This window comes from Talpa europaea (genome assembly GCF_964194135.1).
Source record: "Talpa europaea genome assembly, chromosome: 11".
NCBI classification, from domain to species: domain Eukaryota; kingdom Metazoa; phylum Chordata; class Mammalia; order Eulipotyphla; family Talpidae; genus Talpa; species Talpa europaea.
Genome location: NC_140078.1, coordinates 81,171,481 through 81,189,817, shown reverse-complemented (window position 1 = coordinate 81,189,817; position 18,337 = coordinate 81,171,481). Strand labels below are relative to the sequence as shown.

The following is an 18,337-nucleotide window of genomic DNA, read 5'->3' as shown; positions in this document are numbered from 1 at the left end:
GGAGTGTCTCTTTCTAGCGGACATAAGAGCCACCATAGCCTAGTATCCAACCCTCCCCCAGCCCCCACCCCCAAACACTGTATCTGGCTTGGGTGGCATGTTGAGTGCATGAGTGAGTTGGCTCACCAACCTCTTGGAGATGCTAGGGTAAGATCCTAGTGCCTCTCATTCCAAGAAAAAGAATAAGAAGGGATTAAACAATTTGGCCAACAGTTATGAGATGGATCCCAGACTTTTATGGCCCACTTTGGGATGGTGGTCAGTAGGCCGGACACTGCATGCCGCTGCTGAGGTCTTTTTTTAACCTTCCCATTGGGGTTAGGAGAGTGTGTATAATCTCACACTTATGGTACATTAGAACTTGAACACAAGATTTTAAAAATCACGCTAAATGCTTGATTTTTCCTATTTGCTACTGTTCTCTTTCTGTTCTCCCTGGATGGGAATGTCTGGAACCACACCCAGTCATTCTAGGATGCATGTTGGGATGAGCTCTGTTTTCTCAGGTCTGTGAGATTTCTGACGTTCACTTAGCAGAGCAGAGCCTTCCTGAAAACTCCCAGACCACATGTGGCAAGGGTAGCTGTGTGCTGGCTGGAGCCTTTCAGGGGCCAGAGGCCCATTCCTTTCCCCAGGAAGATTCTCTTTCAGGGAGCTCATGAATCCTACTAGGAAAAACATTTGGAATCCAGTACTTGCTTTGATTCTGATGAGGTGGCGGCTGGCTGCCAACTTATGATAAGTGACAGAATATTTACTGTTTCAAATAAGGACCCAAACATCTTCAGGCATGACTGCCAACCGCTCCCCTGCTTTATGTGTGTCACTGCAGAGCAAGGGAGGAAAATGAGGGAAGAGTAGGAGGCAGGTGGAAAGAGCAAGGAACCAGCCTTTGCAAAAATAAAGACCCACGGTATGGGGAGTTCAAACATCAATTATTTGAAGGAGTGGAAGACCCAGGGGTTTTGTGGATATCAGCCCAAGAATTCCAGTGGACACAGTGGGCAAGTGTGGATCGAGAAGCAGAGGTGTAGTGACTGAAAGTTTGAGTGTTGATGGATGTCTTAAGTCTGGGTCTCATGAAGTAAAGCCTTGTGCAAGTGTTGGAATATACCCAAGAGAAGGGCTGTGAGGAAAGCAGGAAGCTGCTAGCAAGAATAAGGTCTTGGAGGCCAGCCTTGAGCAGATCCCACAGGGAGCTCAGGAGCATGTATTAATTACACACATGGTGGTCCCACCTTGAGGCAAGGAGGCCTTTTGTATGCCCATGTCAGCGACTGTAGGCTGCCCTATTGGGGCAGAGGGTGGGACTAGCCCCCTGTGAATGAATTCCCATTAGGCTGAAGGCAATCTCTGGGTAGAGAAGGGCATGCTTTCACTTTATAAGCATTTTAGCAGCCAGTGTGGCAGGTACAGGATGGGTTCCTCTGTAGTAACAGGGATCTGAGCAGGCCCTAATGGTGCATGACCCTGGATGACGTGAAAGCCCTGGGCTCCAGTGTACATGGAAGCAAAACAGGACAGAAGTCTGATGGGATGGTTTCTGAGCTGGACCACTCCATTCCCCCCCTAAGATCTCCTTTCTAGACTGACCGGGGCAGAAGGGGCCTGACCTCTATGGTTGACCTTGTCTGGACTTCCCTCATTTCCCATGTAGGCAAGTGATTGCAGGGTGAGTGAGGAGGTCTAGGTCTTGAAAATCCCTGCACGCCCCAGGTCACAGAGGACAGTGGCAGCATGCTTGAGGTCAGGCAGCCATGCCTTTTCTATTGCTAAAGCTCTTGGCCGGTTTCCTGATAGCCCTCCACCATCTACTGATGGTCTCTGAGCCCTTTCCACACTCTTGTGACATTCCTGCATCGGACCCCATTTAATTATTCCTCTCAGGGTCCTTCAGAAAAGGAGGTAATCAGTTTTTTAGGCTAGTCCTTCTCAAACTTCACCAGGGACACCCACCCCCAGGCACCTTAAACTAGAGTCTACACAGCCTAAGTCAGCAGACTCGGTGATGGTGGTGGTGGTTGGCGGTAGGGTGCTGCTGATGTTCATTTAAAACAAGTTCCCGAGAAGTACTGGTGCTTCTGGCCCGGGGAACCACACTTTGCATAGTGAGGGCCTGTGTCTTCTGGTCTAGTGAGGCCATGGTCTCTGGCTGGGGTGAGTAGGGGAAGGCAGGGACAGGCTCCGCAGACTTGCCTGAAATCTTGCTTCAAGAGGAGCTAAGAGTTGGCTGAGAGTTGGGCTTAGAGAGGGCAGTCTTAGACACAGCAGGTATTCAGACACTATTTTCAAGATTCCTAGAGCATCACTTTTTAAAAAACATTGTGATATAACCCAGATATAAAATACAGTACATTAAGCAGCTGTTAGGGGAAATAATTATTTATTTTAAATATCTTAGAAGCTTTGTGTTAATGGATAACCCCCCTCCCAACTTTTAGGAGTGTTAATTATTTACCAGTGTCTCCAAAAACATGCGTAATGACATGCAATTTAGGTTTACAGTGTTTTAATCATTCCCTTTCTAGATAAATTTTTAGATCCTATAACATTAATTTAGAGGCACCCAAACCAATAAAAACTTAAATGTATTGGATTTATTTTGTAGTTCATGTCTACAAAATAATACATTTACATGTATTAATATATTTGTAAAAATTAATACATATGTATTAATATTACCTATTTTTGTGTTGGTATTAAGTGAATATTCTTGGGTTATTACACAATAATAAATGAATAACATGACCCCAATGTTGAGCTGGAGATTATTTTATATAGTTAAAAATAGAAAAGTTATCTTGTAAAAGATTAGAAAAGAATCTCACTTATAAATATATACAGTCTCTGGCTTTTATTCTGTTGTGTTTTGCTTTGGCTACAAGCAGAAGACATTTCATTCCTATTCTAGATTTCATCTGACGTACAAGTATTCCAGTTGGTACCTTCAGGCCTTCATTTTACCTAGCTATAGGGACTTAGGTCTTTATGATACTATACAGCCTTCATAACTATTTAACCTGTTATTTTTCCAAAGCTTGAACCAAAAGGGGGTGGCAGGGTAGAAGACAGGTTGTGAAAATTCTTTCCTTTCATAGGTGAAACAAATTTTCTTATAAAGATCGGGATTTCTCTTGGGCCACACAAAAACACTTGGGAACTCATATGCTCACAACATAAATGTATTGCCTTCATCAATTTTTATCACCAAAAACTTTCTAAGAAGGTGATTCAAATGTGAAAAATATAACGTATTTTGTGTTTGTGCCAATACATAGGTGACCACTGGGATGGCATTTTTGACAGCTTCAGATGCCCCCAGAGGTGCTTGCAGCAATGCCTGCCTTCCTGCTAGACCACCTGGCCTGGGCTGCTCGTTGTCTGTGCCTCTAGCACTTCAGCTGGCCCCAAAGCTCACAGTTTCCATTCCGATGCACAGCATGCATAAGAATGACCTAGAAGGCTGGTTAAAACACGAACATCTGGGCCCCGCCCAGCAAGCCCCAAGCTTCTTCGTGAGTCTGGCGGGGACCTAGAGAATGTGCATCTCCAGCAAATTCACAGGTGATGTTGACACTGCTGGTCTGAGGCCCAAGCTTTGAGAGCCGTTGTCCTAAGCAATATTTGCTGATGATCTAGATCTTAGGAACTGGCTTGCTCAATAGGCTGAGTCCTGAACTCATGCCTTATTCATAGTGCTCACCATTTCCACAATAGAGTGAAGAACAGATTGGCAGAGATCATTTCATATTCCTTTTTAGTTCCTGTTTCTCGGTCAAGTAGGTCCCCATACTGGACCTCCTCGTCCTTGGCTTTCTTACAGCATTTTTCTCCTCCCATGTCATTCCCTCTTAATGGAGTTCAGAGAAATGGTTAATCCTGAGAGAGGAAACCAGAACTGAATTTTGTTAGTCCTGGCAAAATTTCTAAGACATTCCTAGGCACAGACTGGTCAAGGACAAGTAGCCCACTGCTTCCGAGAGGAAATGGTGCTTACCAGTACAAAGCTAACCTTGTTTTTTAAAAACGATGGGCTGTGCCACAGAATGGAGGGAACAGAGGTGGATGTGTGTCCTGCCACTCCTCACTCCCACACCCCCAATGTAAAGTCAATCTTCAATTTCAATTTCAACAAACAATTAAAAAGAAACCTCAAAGCTCCTAGACTATATCCTGTCCTTGGCTCATCTGTCCTCAGCAACATCACAACATTAGAAGGAAATAACTCATTATTCTTTTCTATCCCACTCCCAGGAGTTAAATATCTATATCCTAAATAACACTGTTCTCATATGCTCAGTTTATCACCTCTATTTTTAAATGTTCAGGTTGCAGAATTGGTCATTTTCTTTCTTAAAAAGGGTGGGTGGGGGAAGGTGAAGCAAGAGGTGACTTGTGACCTCACACTGGAATCAAGGCCCAAGCACAGGTCTGGGGTTAGTGCAATGCATTACAGGGCAGCCAGCTGAGGCCCTGACCTGTGTGACGAGGCCAAGGTCTTCCTGCCCTGCCAGATGCCTCCCGAGACACTTCTCAGCCTGTAAAACAAAGACCTGAGAAAGAAAAAAGATGAGTCCTCCTCCACCTGTTTCATGCGCTAGTGAATGATCAGTGTTTATCAATATTGTGTCACAGTTTACTTTCTTCCCAAGTGGCTTTGGGAGAGCACACGCCGAAGGTGGCTAGACCTTCTCCATCTCAATCTGCTGGTGGTAGTGCCGAGCCTGCCGCTGGCCGACGTTCAGCTTGTAGACGGAGCTCTTGTGCTGGCACCTGCGGTAGCCCCATACGGCCCCTACACCCGCCAGGAGCAGCAGCAGGCACAGGACGGTGATGATGGTGGCGATGATGGGGCCTCTGCTGAGGTTGGGACACTCGTCCCCGACACACGGCTCCAGGGTTGGGAGAAGCTCCTCACCCGCACGTGGACCAGGACCTTCCTGTTCCAAGAAGTCCTCAGACAACAGGTAGGGGAAACTATCCTGGGCCTCAGGCACAGTGGTTTCCAGTGGAGTGTGGGTGGCCGCTGTGACTGTCGAGAGAATGTGGTTAGGCGTCTGCTGGGCAGTTGTTGCTGTCTCCTGGGTAGAGCTGGTGAGTTCAGAGGGCAGGGTGACCCTGGGAGACTCGTCTGTGGCAAATGTCCAAGGAACAGTTGATTGGTAGCTGGTCAAGTCACCACCCCCCTTACTGGGGACCTCAGTTTCCGACCCATTCATGGGAGTGAGAGCCAAAGCTTCTACATCTAGTGTCTGAGATGGAAGAAGTGCATCATGGGTCATGTCTTCACTTGGTGCGAGGGTGGTGCTCCTGGGCTTCTTCACTTTCACCAGAATGGGCTGATTGGGAGTAACCAAAGTACTTTCTTCCAGTCCTACTGACCCATCTCCCTTGTCCTCACCATCCTCCTCTTCGGCTTCTACCTTCCTCCAAATTCCATCGGTCACAGGGTAGCCATCTAGCCAGGACTCGTCGCTGCTGCTCACCATTGAGTCCCCTGTCTTGCTGTCGTTTCTGCCCACTAAGGGCCCCGATGGGCTGTCGGTGTGGCTATACATCACCTTGGTCTCAGGCTCACCTGGGGCTAACGTGATGCCGCTGTGGTTGTCTCCAGCAGAAAACTGCTTTTTGGTGTCATCATCTGTCTCCTTTTCAAACTCAGACTTGTGGAAAGTCTCAGCAGGAAACCAGAACAAGTACTTCTGGTTGAGCCGGGATCCGGGGGGATCTGTGGGGACACTGCTTCCAGCATTGGGCAAGCCTGTAGTCGGCACAATGGCTGTATCCCAGGATGTGTTATCTCCCCCCACAGAAATGGAGACCAGACGGTCCTGTTTTGGGGCCTCCTCAGAGGCCTCTCCCTGTCCCCTGTCCTCCTCCACCTCTGTCCGGGAGTCCTCCATGAGCTCCCTGAATGACACAGATCTGTCGTCAGGAAAATTATCCTCATAGTCTATGTGTGCCTCAGCCTCATCTGGAAGGAAAGAAGAAAAAGCCTCATTAGATCCAAGGTCACAGAGCCAGTGCAGAACACATACAAGGGGGATAAAATGTCCAAAGACAGGAGCAGATGAAATAAGGCTGTCATTCTCAGATGATAGGACTGTGCCACGAATAAGTCCAAGGAATCTACATAGAACCATTACAATTTATATGTGAATTTAGGACAGGAAAGGGGGGAAAGAGGGGGGAGGGATGGGGGAAGGGGTGCATTAATCAAGGACACTGGATCTACAGTCAATAGAAAACACCGTGTTTCTAGACACCAGCAAGAAACAGGAAAGGGAGCAATCTCAAGAGATGCCATTTGCCATAAAAAAATATAAAAAATTGGGCCTCCCCGGTGGCGCAGCGGTTGAGCGCTGGGTTGCGAAGCTGCCCGCAACCTCTGCGGTGCCAGTTCGATCCCCGGCTGCTCCCCGGCCACCAGAGGAGGGTCCCACATGGCGCGCAGACCTCTCCAGCCGCCCGCTGCTCCCCTCAGCAGTGTACTTCGGTCCTTCTGCCTGCTCTGCTCCCTGCTCTGGCTCTGGTGGATTCTCTCACCCTCCCGCGCTTCTGACTGTACCCAGTGCTTGTATAAATAAATAAAAATAAATCTTAAAAAAAATATATATATATAATTAAATGTTTTGGAATAAATCTAACAAAAGATGTGCAAGGTTTCTACATGGAATGGTACAAAACATTGCTGAGGAAAATTAAAGGAGACCTAAATAAAGGAAGGGACCTACCGTGTTTGTGTAATGGCAGGTTTAAATTTATCAATTCTGTCCAGATTGACCATTACAGCTTGAATACATTCCTAAAAAAATTTCAGCAAGAGACATAGCAGATGCTAAAATTTATGGAAATACAAAAGGCCAAGAATAGATCATCTTGAGAAAAGAAAATAGAGCTGGGGGATGCACATTACAAGAGTTCAAGATTTACTGCAAACTGGAGTGCTTTTTAGGACTGTGGTACTGGCACAAGGACAGCTAAATGGATTACATGAGCAGGAAGAACTCCTGTTCATCAAAAGCCATAATGAAAGGAATTAAAATGCAAGCCCAGGGTTGAAGGTATTTGCAACACCTATCACCTCCAAAGCGTTTGTATCCAGAATTTATGGACACCTGCAAATTAGTAATAAATAGGCAGAGAAGCCACAGAAATTTGGCAAGATAGTTGAATCGGTACACAAAAATGGATATTAAAATAATGATCAAACACATGTATAGATGCTCAATCTCATTAGCAATGGGGAAATGCTAACAGCAGTCATAATGAGGTACCATTACATTGCACCAGAATGGCGAAAATCAAACAGATTGACATCTAGCATGAACAAGCATGTGCAGCACTGCTGGTGGGAGTGTGAATGGGAACAACCGCTATGGAAAACTAACTGGGCGTTGCTACTAAAACCGAACATATGCAAGCTTCCTGGCACAGCAATCCCATCCCTAAATATATACACAACAGTAATGTGTGCACATGGGCACCAAATGACAGGCAGGAGAATGTTCGTGATAACTCCAAACTGGAAACAATTCAAAAGTCTATTAACTGCAGAACTGAGCCATAAAGTGTTGTTTATTATTCAGTGAAAATCTGCACATCAATGGGGATGTACCAACCGCAGCTTCCCACATGGCATGGATGAGCTTCACAGCCATGCTATTGAGCAAAAGAAGCCAGGCACAAAAGAGCACACTCTGTGATGCTACTTCTATGAAATTCAAAAACAAGCAAAAGTCAGGATGAGGGTGATACATGGGTAGGAGGGAAGGGATGGTGACAGCTGGAGCACAACAGAGTTTTGGGGGGACTGGCAAGGTTCTACCTCTTGACCTGTGTGATCACAAAATTTTTTTTTTTATGATTTCTTGACCTGTTGTTTTCTGATTCGTACATATAATTAAGTAAAAACGTATCCTTGAAAACACCAGTTGGCTCTTTCTAAGACTCCTGAGCCTTTGATGCTGTGATGTACTCTGAGTCCAGCTGAGTAAGAAGGAACTGAGTTCTGCGAGCAGTGCTAGAAAATCATCAAACTTGAGATGGGGGCATGAGAACCCCTGATTTATGGCTGGTTAATCAGAAGTGAGGGAGGCCCAGAACTGGAGTAGTGGCAGTCCGTGGGACTAAGCCTTTGACCTGGGAGCTCTGCACTAACTCCGGGAAGTTAGCATTAGAACTGATTTGAATGTAGGTGACCTGGGAGCTCTGCACTAACTCCGGGAAGTTAGCATTAGAACTGATTTGAATGTAGGACACCTACGTTTGGTGTGAGATGTGTTCTATGGGTAGAAAGATGCTCTCTCTCCCTTTCATGAGCCCCACCTCCCCAGACTTCACCTTGCAACCTAGAAAGCACAAAGATCTCCAGAACCAAGGTGTGGATGGAATGCTGAGGTGTCTTGTGGTGCATTCCCATATGCTTTCTGCAATGGAAGGTGTCTTACAACATAATTGAACTAGGGAGTATTTCTTTGTTGCCTCATTGCCACTCAAGACACCAAACCACCAGCAGTCCACAGATAGTTCTGTTCTATACAACGGAACTTTTCTGATTTCTGGTTGTTGCGTAAACTCTGCAACTGCATTCGTTTCCTTTCAGGTCATCAACTGTAGCTTATTGCCAGTTGTGTGTAAATAAGTTTGTTTGCCTTGAACTCAGCCAGCGTGATGAAAGGAAGCAACATTTGCAGTCTTGTGAAAATCTGTGCTCTGTGATGAGACAGCTGGTGGTGAATGGGTGTGCTCCCTCATTATTCTCACAGCCCATCATCTTGTAACCCCCCGGCAAATGCCAAGACTGATATGGTCATGGGTCACGACAGTTCTATCCAGATAGCCAAGAGCTAGAAGGCGGGGGTGTGTGAATGCAGGGGTACACAATAGGTTCTAGCACTTTTGAGTATTTGTTGCCTTGACATTTTCCTATAAACCGATGTCCTAGCTTTTTCCCTGTGTCTTCTCGCCACACCACAATTTTTATCTCTGTCAGCTCCAGGTCTATGTGCTTCTTTGTTCTTGCTCCTGACTGCCCTTCCCTTTGCTCTGCATTCTCCTTCTGCCTCATCACTTACATTTCAGGCCACCTGTGCATGTATCGGGGCCATAAGCAAAAAGCATCTTATCATCAGGGTAGACTATCCGCCACACTTGAAAATATCTAAGTGTTCCAGTCAAAACTGCATCACATATTTTCATTCCTCTATGCCTTCAAAATGAGGAAACTCCACAATGAAAAAAATGCAATAAAAAAACCACAACCAGACTTATTAAATATGAATTTTTCAACTGAGGAATCTAAAGTGCATTTAGGAGGAGATTTTTCCAACAGCAGCCTGTCACAGAAGAAATATATTTTAACAAATTTCAAAAACTAGTTACCAAGAGGAGAAACAGAAGATTTTGGAGCAGAGCAGAGAAGGGCAGTTCCTAACACACACCTTCACTTCAAAAATTATACTGGAGTGACAACAGATCTCAGAAAGATGCAAAGTGGTGGAGAGAAACAAACGAATAACCAGCAGGGCTAATTCTTCTTGATGGAATCCAAAATGCTAGAACTTCACGTTGTATAGCTCACATACACCTTGACTTCACATCATTTCTTTCTTTTTTTTTAAAGATTTATATATGTATGCATACAAGAATGGGGTTACAGGCCAGAGGTGTGGGGGGTGAGAGGATTCATCAGAGACAGAGTGGGGAACAGAAAAGGCAGACTGACTGAAACACACTGCTGAGGGGAGCAGCAGGCGAGTCAGGAGAGGTCTGCTGCGCCATGTGGGTAGCTCCCTGGCCAGGGATCGAACTCATGCTGCAGTGGCTGTGGTTAGCTTCATAGGTTGTGTCTTAACCCCTTGCGCCACCAGGGAGGCCCGACTTCACATCATTTCTTTTTTTTCTTTCTTTCTTTCTTTTCTTTTCTTTTTTTTTTTTTTTGTGGGACCCTCACCGGTGGCCTGGGAATGAACCGGCGCTGCAGAGGCTGCGGGCAGCCTCGCAGCCCAGGGCTCAACCGCTGCGCAACCAGGGGAGGCCTGACTTCACATCATTTCTAAAGAGAAAGCAGAGTCTAGATATTTTTAAAGCAACAAAAGTAAAACTACACACCACTTCAGCTACTGTTCCCTTTTTTTGATGACTGGAAGATACATGTAAAAAGCAAAGAACCTAATTAGGGACAAATAATTAAGCAACAGAAAGAATTTTTTAAATAGAAATACCCAGAGAAGTTGAAAGTAAAAGAAAGAAAAAATATTATGAAAAGACTAACAAGCAAATAAAACTTCAAAGAAAAAACATTACTGGTGATAAAGAGGGAACTTCCTCATAAAGATAAATGTTGTATTTCACCAGAAAGATATTAAATTATAAATTCATATGTACTTAATAACAGACTCAAGGTATGAATCTAAAATAGATGAACTAAAAGGAAAAAAAATAGATAAATCCATTGTCATAAAGAAATGTTTCAAATACCTATGTCATTAATTAGAACAAGTAGACAACATGGTAAGGATCAAAATCTGAACATGCTTAATCGATTTGATGTATTTGACATATATAGATCACATCCAACAACTGCAAAAATAACCATTCTTTTGAAGTACATATAGAATACTTTTACAAAAGAAATAAAAGAAATGCCGACAAATTTTAGAGAATTGAATCATACATGTTTTTACGTCATAGTGAAAATTCCCACAGTATGGAAATTAATCCAAAAAATTCTAAATAAGTCATGGGCCAAAGGAGAAATTACAGCATAACTGACAGAATGATAATGACAATGAAAATATACTACATCAAAACTTGAAGTAAGCAGCAAAGAAAAAAGAATGAATTACAGCTTCATGGAACAACATGGACATGTCTCACAGATGTAACATTGGGCAAAGGAAGCCATATAGAAGAGTAGTGCTCTCTGTGTCCACTGAAATAAAATTTAAGTGGGAAAGTGCATCCATAGTTTGAGAAGTCTGGATAAAGTTTCTACTTCTGGATTCAAGGCCTAGACGGGAATACTAGGATGCTGGAGCTGTCTTACTCTTTGATCTGGCTGATGATTATAAGGGTGTGTATATGGAATGATAATTCATTAAGCTCTATAACCTTTGATTTTTGAAACACTCTGTATTTATGCTACTCTTTATTATTATTATTTTTTAGTTTATAATTCAGTGGGTTTTATTTTATTTTTTTATAGAGGAATGTTTTTATTTATTTATTTATTTGTTTGTTTGTTTGTTTTGTTTATACAAGCACTGGGTATAGTCAGAAGCGTGGGAGGGTGAGAGAATTCACCAGAGCCAGAGCGGGGAGCAGAGCAGGCAGAAGGACCGAAGCACACTGCTGAGGGGAGCAGCGGGCGGCAGGAGAGGTCTGCGCGCCATGTGGGACCCTCCCCCGGTGGCCGGGGAGCAGCCGGGGATCGAACCGGCGCCGCAGAGGCCGCGGGCAGCTTCGCAACCCAGCACTCAACCGCTGCGCCACCGGGGAGGCCCTATGCTACTCTTTAATAGGAATTTTAATAATCAAAAGTTCTGGGAAATCAATCAAAATGTCCCAGGAAAAACTGACACAGGATTTGGCTACAGAATATCAAGGATAGAGAAATAATTCAGCTGCTATCCAGGCAGAAAAGGGAAATTAAACAGAAGAACAAATTGGGCCTGTCTAAATTTTTACCTCAATATTTAATAGTAGAAGACAAAAATAAAATGTCCATACTCTTTGAGGGAAAGGAAGTGTTACTGAAAAATGTTAGTATTTCTTAAGATGTCACTCAATTACAAAAAGAGTAGACATTCATTCTTCTTAGGAAGGCTGTGCTTTGAAATATTTCAAGAATATTCTGATATTATATGTGTGCTACTTAAGTTGTAAAACAATGGCTGCTGACATTTCAATTAAGAATTTGCAATCCAGGGACTCCCCTGTGGCGCAGCAGTTGAGCGCTGGGCTGCGAAGCTGCCCGCGGCCTCTGCAGCACCGGTTCAATCCCCGGCTGCTCCCCGGCCACCAGAGGAGGGTCCCACATGGCGCGCAGACCTCTCCTGCCGCCCGCTGCTCCCCTCAGCAGTGTACTTCATCAGTCTGCCTGCTCTGCTCCCCGCTCTGGCTCTGGTGAATTCTCTCACCCTCCCGCGCTTCTGACTGTACCCAGTGCTTGTATAAATAAATAAACAAATCTTAAAAAAAAAAAAAGTCTGATTAAAAAAAAAAAAAAAGAATTCACAAGCCAGCCAGAGGTGGATAGTGAGCATTCTCATTAGGCAATTCTTCCTTTGCATGTTATTAGTATTGCTATCATCTGTATCTTGATCAAAACTATAGCTTTGCTAATTAACACCCTGAATATCTGAAATGACTTTCTGGTCATGAAATCATTGGCCTGTTAACTACCATAAAAATTATTAGAAATGGGTTCTCATTGGTAAAATGAAAGGTATTCATGATATAGGGATTGGCCAAGAATATTCCAGAGATGTGGTAGAAGCTGGTGTGCTTGAGACTTAGACCCTAGTTTCCTTTGGGTGTAATGAGTTACTCACTGGAACAATGAGAACAGGAGCCGCTTGGGCTTGGTGTGACCCTGCAACAGGAACATTTACTTTTGGAGAGTTGGGGAAACCTGTATCCATGGCATAGAGTGTGGTGACTGGCATGTAGTGACACTCCATCATACGTGCTGAATGAACAAATGAGTGTGTGAAGAAGTGAGTAGTAGAAGCCAGTTTTATTTTTCTCTCTCCCTCTCCCATTCATTCCCTTACAACCACTATATTTTTCATAGAACCTAAGGATTACTTTCACTCTTGGAAGCTTGTTTTGATAAAGCTTGATTCAATCTAGGTATCATTGGCCAGAGCATTATTTCAATTTGCGGCAGTAGCAAAGAATGCTGAAGGACCTCTTAGTTCCAGGGCTGGGCATAATCAACATTTGCTAAATTCCTCCTCCTCCTCTGAAAGCAATCATGAGCTTAAATAGGCCAGGAAGTCAGAAGGGACCTGGACTATGGGCAGGAGATGAGCTATGTTCTCCTTTACTCCTTCTTGAGCAGGAAACACTGGCCTAGACTATAAATGTTAGAGCTGAGGATGTGGGAAAGGTCAGCTGACTCTGGCTGTGGGTAGACCTGCCTTAACCTGGACTCCTATGGTCAGTGTGAGTTGTGTGTGTGTGAACCTAGACCATCCCTTTTGGCAGCCCCCCAGGACCCGGAGTCAAGCTCTTCCTTTCTCCCCAGTTCACAGGTCAACGTGTTGGCTTAGAAGTAAGTTCTCACTATGCCACAATTCCCCCAAAACCTCAAATGAAGACAAGGACACCAACTATGAATAATCTAGTCATGAAAAAGTATCATAAGCCTGTTTTTCTTCTCATAAGTGGCAGTAGTTTATTACTCAACCAAAAGTTGAATTCTGTCCACAAGATGGAGAAGCCCAGCTCTCTGCCTGTTGAGGTGCTATTTCTCTCACCTCCCCTCTGCTTTCCTGAGTCTTCACCTCCTTAATCAGGTGTCATCCTGTTAGCTTCCTCCCCTCCCCCACATTCTCCCTGAAATCTGTGCTAAAATGACTGGGGGACTTCTGATTTAGACCAACACGTACAGGAAATACAAACATTGTGGATTTTCTCGGCAAAAATTAGGTCATTCGCTAGGGGGGTTATATTTAACTGTTCCTTTGGGGAAACAAGACCACAGATAGAACTCAGGAGTAAATGGAGAAGCCTTGCCTGTGCTCTTGCCCGCATTTATCAGGGTGAGACATGATCAGGGGTTGAAGTACCTCAGGCCAGAGGCCAGAATCCTGGGCTCTCCCAGAGCTGCCACCAGTGTCTTATCTTTTTTTTTTTTCCATCTTGTTGCATTTCTGGAAGCTCATACATAGCTACTTTTTTCCTCTGGTCTTGGCTACACAGCCTTTAAAAATAGCAATTTTAAAAAAGACAACCAGACAAGCCAGAAATAACCACTGGCTCAATGGACCTCTGAACAAATATGGCAATATTGACAAGGGAGTTCTAAATTCAGTTTCAGACTCATGGTTTCTTCTGTGAAGGATGGTAAGTCCAAAAGTTGGAGAAGAACAGAAAATGAAGTTAATTTAGGAAGACAAAGGAAAGGCTTTAGAAATGAGAAAAAAGACTAAAGGGACTTAGTGAGGGAACAATGGTTTGCCACCGAGCCTGGCACCGCCACCCTGATGCTTTGCTCTTAGTGAGGTTTAGAGGTGCCCGAGGGAGCACAGAGACATGAAAAGAGACATGCTGGATTATGTCCTGACTCTGCTTCTTTTTGGCTGTGGGGTGAACCTTTCTGGACCTCAGTTTTCCCATCTGAAAATCAGAGTTAGTCATTTTCTATTCTTAGGTTTGTGAAGATTAAATGAGATCTGACTTATGATGCTCCTGCCAGCAGTTCATCTCTATTACCCCAACCATAGAAAACAGGATAGATAGCCTTGCCTGTAACTGGGGTCAGAGGTCACAGACCACTGAGTGCTGAAGACTGGTGATAGCAGAGGTGTTGAGGCAATGTGAGGCTAGGGTAGTGAGTGGTTAGGTAGTCTGCCAAGATAACCACACAGGCTTCTTGGGAAGGCCACAAGTGGGACGCATGTGACACCACCTCTGGGGTAATGTCTCTGGCCAGAGGGTGGCCACTTGGGGATTGGGAGTCAGGAACTATTCTTAGGGTTTAAGTGGCCAGAAAGAAAACATGACCTTTAAGATGGATATAGACTGGGCATAATAAGAAACCCAATGGAAATCAAAAAGAAACACAGAAGTTTGCTGCATGCATGCTCAGAAAGCAAAAGCATCAAGATCCTTCTTTCATTAGGGCAGCAACCAATTATAGTCAGATATGGAGACATCACGGAGGAGACATCCTGCAGCCCACCTGGGGATGGGGACCAAGAAGATATGTGGGTTGGGACAGAAGAATGGAAGACAACATGGTAGACTCAGAGCTGGATTCTAGAATCCAAAGCTAGAGAAATATCAGTGCCCAAAGGGGAGAAGATGGCAGTTAAATAAGTCCTCATGCACTTAAGTTAATAGTCAAGATCAACATTTCTGTGCTTAAGTGACAGATCCCACCACCGCCACTGAGGTTGGACCTTAGTGTTGCAGTGAACCTGCAACCAGGCAGTGGGTACCCTCAGGCTTCCATGCCCCTGATCATCTTTAAGTCATCATCATCATCATCATATCATCATCAATGACATCTTCACTTCATTTTTGATCATCATCATAAATTTTACAATTTCATAAGCTCACCAGGCAGTCTCCAATTTACTCATGACTTAAAAAAAAGCAAACCTGCTCCAGCAAACTGATATTTTAATAAGCAACTAAATTCTCTACTGTAATGGGTGCTACTCATGTACCGCCCATGCCTAGGCCAGCACACCTACCCCCTAGCTGCTGTGAGTCGTGGCAGCTAGTGTTTCACAGCTATCCCCTTCTCTAGAGAACTGCCTTTGGTGGAATTCCTATTCCTCCTAAAGAGGTTGTGAAGGAAATAAAAGGGGCCCTGTTGCAACCTCGGTAGAGGAGCTTCTAGGACAGCATCTATGGACAGTCTCTGCCAGAGGACAGGCCAGCGTCTCACAAGGAAATAAAAGGGAATTTCTTGGTAAGGGTGAAGGTGAATCAATCTGTCTGTGGGCCCAGTGCAGAGGAGACAAGCACCTTCTGGAAGAGGGAGGCAGCTGAGGTCACGAGTATGAAATGCCCGGGAGCCACACATTAGAGTTACCAGCTGCTTGCCTCAGGTCTCCGGATCCTCTAGCCACGCGGACCGTGTCTGTGGAAGGACAGCTGCTGGCATCCAGAATCTGAGAAGTCTGTTGGCAAAGACTAACCTCTCACCCAGGTAACAGACAGTAGAAGTCACTGACTGCCTTGGTTATTTGGTGGGACAGGGGCCAGAGTCCATACGATATCAGGAAGCAGGGGCAAGTCACGTACAAAGCCTTTTAGGTCCCTGAAGTGAAAGGACCTGACTACTCTCCTTGATCAGCAAGAAGGTCAAAGGGAAAGACATTTATTAAGCACAGACCATATCTACCCCACAGGGTAACTCTGTGATAAACAGTCTCTCTCTCTTTTTTCCCCCCACAGGAGCAATTTAAAGCTTAGGAAAGTCAAGAAAATTGTCATTTTCCCCTGTCTTCTGAGTCTTTCCATTGTCATTTAAATAAGAAAAATAACCAAAGCAAGCAAACAAAATAAAGCAAAATGAACCCCCACAGACACTCTGATCCTTGATCCCCGTCCAGTTCTACTCTGTCTCTTCCTTATTCCCTTCATGAATAGTGGAATTTCGAGAACGGGTCGTCTGCCCTTGACTCTCTTCTCCTTCCAAGACCATCATGCCTGTACTCACTGCACCATGGCCCAGGTGCTGGCCACTTTCCATGTAGTCAGTGAAAACATATAGGGGCCAGGACCTCCTTATGCTGAGGATCAGTGCATACTTCACCCAGTGTTCATTTACTTGATTCCTGTAGCCTCTGAACTCAACAGGCACTTCTTCCACCTAGAAAAACACACTTCAAATTTTACCTTCTGTGACATCTTGTTTCCCAGCTTTCCCTTCTAACTGCATCATCTACTGTGTTTTTGTCTCCTTTGAAGCACCTGGTCTACTAGAGTTTCCTTTAGGGTGGCTCCTAACTGGCACCTTGGACCCTGCCAAAGGAGGGATGCGCAATGAGGCATGAATGAGTGGCCAATCTGCCAGTACAAGGAGGAGCTGTTATCCAAATCCACTTGGATCCAACCCCCAAACTCTTGTCTGACCCATTCTCCCTAGACGATGTTTCTCCAGTTGGAAGCAATTTCTTGATCAAATTGACGATCATTAGAAAAACAATTGGGCAAAAATGGAATGAACTACCTGGTGAAGCTATTCTGTAACACACACATACCTCCTAAAGACACAGATACTCACAATGTCGAATCTACAGAGTAATGAAAACTGTAGCAGTCTGTATACCCAGCCAAGTACAGAAACCAGAATTCCTGCCTAGCAGCTGCCTTGCAGTGAGAAAATAAACACCATTTCAGACACACAAAACCTGCATTTAGTTCTCATTCTACTGGGGCCAGTAAACAGTCCATTTGGCTGGTGGGTGTGGCTCCTGGGCTGGTGCAGCTTCAGCCTTCACCACAAATAAAGCCAGCTTATTAACCATCTCAGGGCGGGTACAGGTCTGCTTTGGAATGACACATTCAACAAACAGGAAACTTGGGCTTAGGTCTGATTTTCTCGGACAGGTAAAAGGATCAGAATTGGCAAACAACTCCTGCCTGCCACATAGCAGCAGCGGGAAGGAAGATCAGAGTGCTAGAAGATTGCAGAGATTGCTTCTTGTACTTGTCAGTCTATAACTTTTTGTTATTGGTATGCAACAAAACAAGTAAATATAGTGAGAGGAAGCTTTTAGAAGGTTTTGCAACAATTTCACAAAGTGATTTTAGGTCTCTTAATTCAACCAAAAAATTGTGTTTATAGATGCAATATCTTTGTTTGCTTTGGTATTGTTTATTCATCTTCATTGCAATTTACTAACAAATCAGTCCACCAATGACTAGAAAAGATAATTTTAATGGTCCACAAAGAGTTTGAGAAATAGTGAAATAGGCAACAACAACAACAATAATAATAAAACCTATTCATTAAAAGACACTCCAAGGGGAAAAAGAAAGCCACAGGATGGACGAAAACATTTGCAGCACATTAACTAAGGAAATTTTCTGTAAAAAAAAAAGAAATCCTACATTATGTAAATAATATAATCAAATCTATTTTATGGAGGAAATGCTACTGCCCAATTAACATGCGGCAAATAATCAACCTCACAATCACCGCGGAAGTGAGTATTACAACTAGACATCACCGCAGACTAATTGCCAGATTAACAAAAATGTAAAAGTCTCCCAATCCTGAAGGTTGGTGCGGATGCTGAGTGAGAGCTCTCAGACACAGCTGGTGTGTGAACGGGTCCAAATCCTCCAGACGACTCTCCAGCAGCAACCACTAATGCTGCATACACACCCACCCGGTGGGCGGCAATGCCACTCCCAGGAACCAACAGAAAGTTGCTCCACATGGACCAGATGGCATGTGCGTGAACAAACGTGGTGGCACTGTTGGTGACAGTCACAAAATCAAAACAGCCAACTCTTCACCAGCGCATGGGAGAAGTAAATGGTGGTGCAACCCCACCATGGATGGTCAACGATGGAGAACATAAAACACAGTGCAGGCAACCCACAGGGATGAACCTCACAGACAAGACAGTGCCCTAGCTTC

General features: G+C 44.5%; 1 protein-coding gene across 1 annotated transcript in view; it reads right to left on the bottom strand.

Moving 5' to 3' along the window:
- Positions 1 to 4,664: 4,664 nt before the first annotated feature.
- Positions 4,665 to 18,337, bottom strand: part of SUSD5 (sushi domain containing 5) — a gene marked incomplete at its 5' end in the record, with an annotated part of 38,205 nt that continues 24,532 nt past the window's right edge. Inside the window, one exon of the mRNA XM_084246423.1 lies at positions 4,665 to 5,974. Coding sequence (XP_084102549.1) covers positions 4,683 to 5,974 — 1,292 coding nt within the window. The 3' untranslated portion in view covers positions 4,665 to 4,682. The remainder of the gene's footprint in view (positions 5,975 to 18,337) is intronic.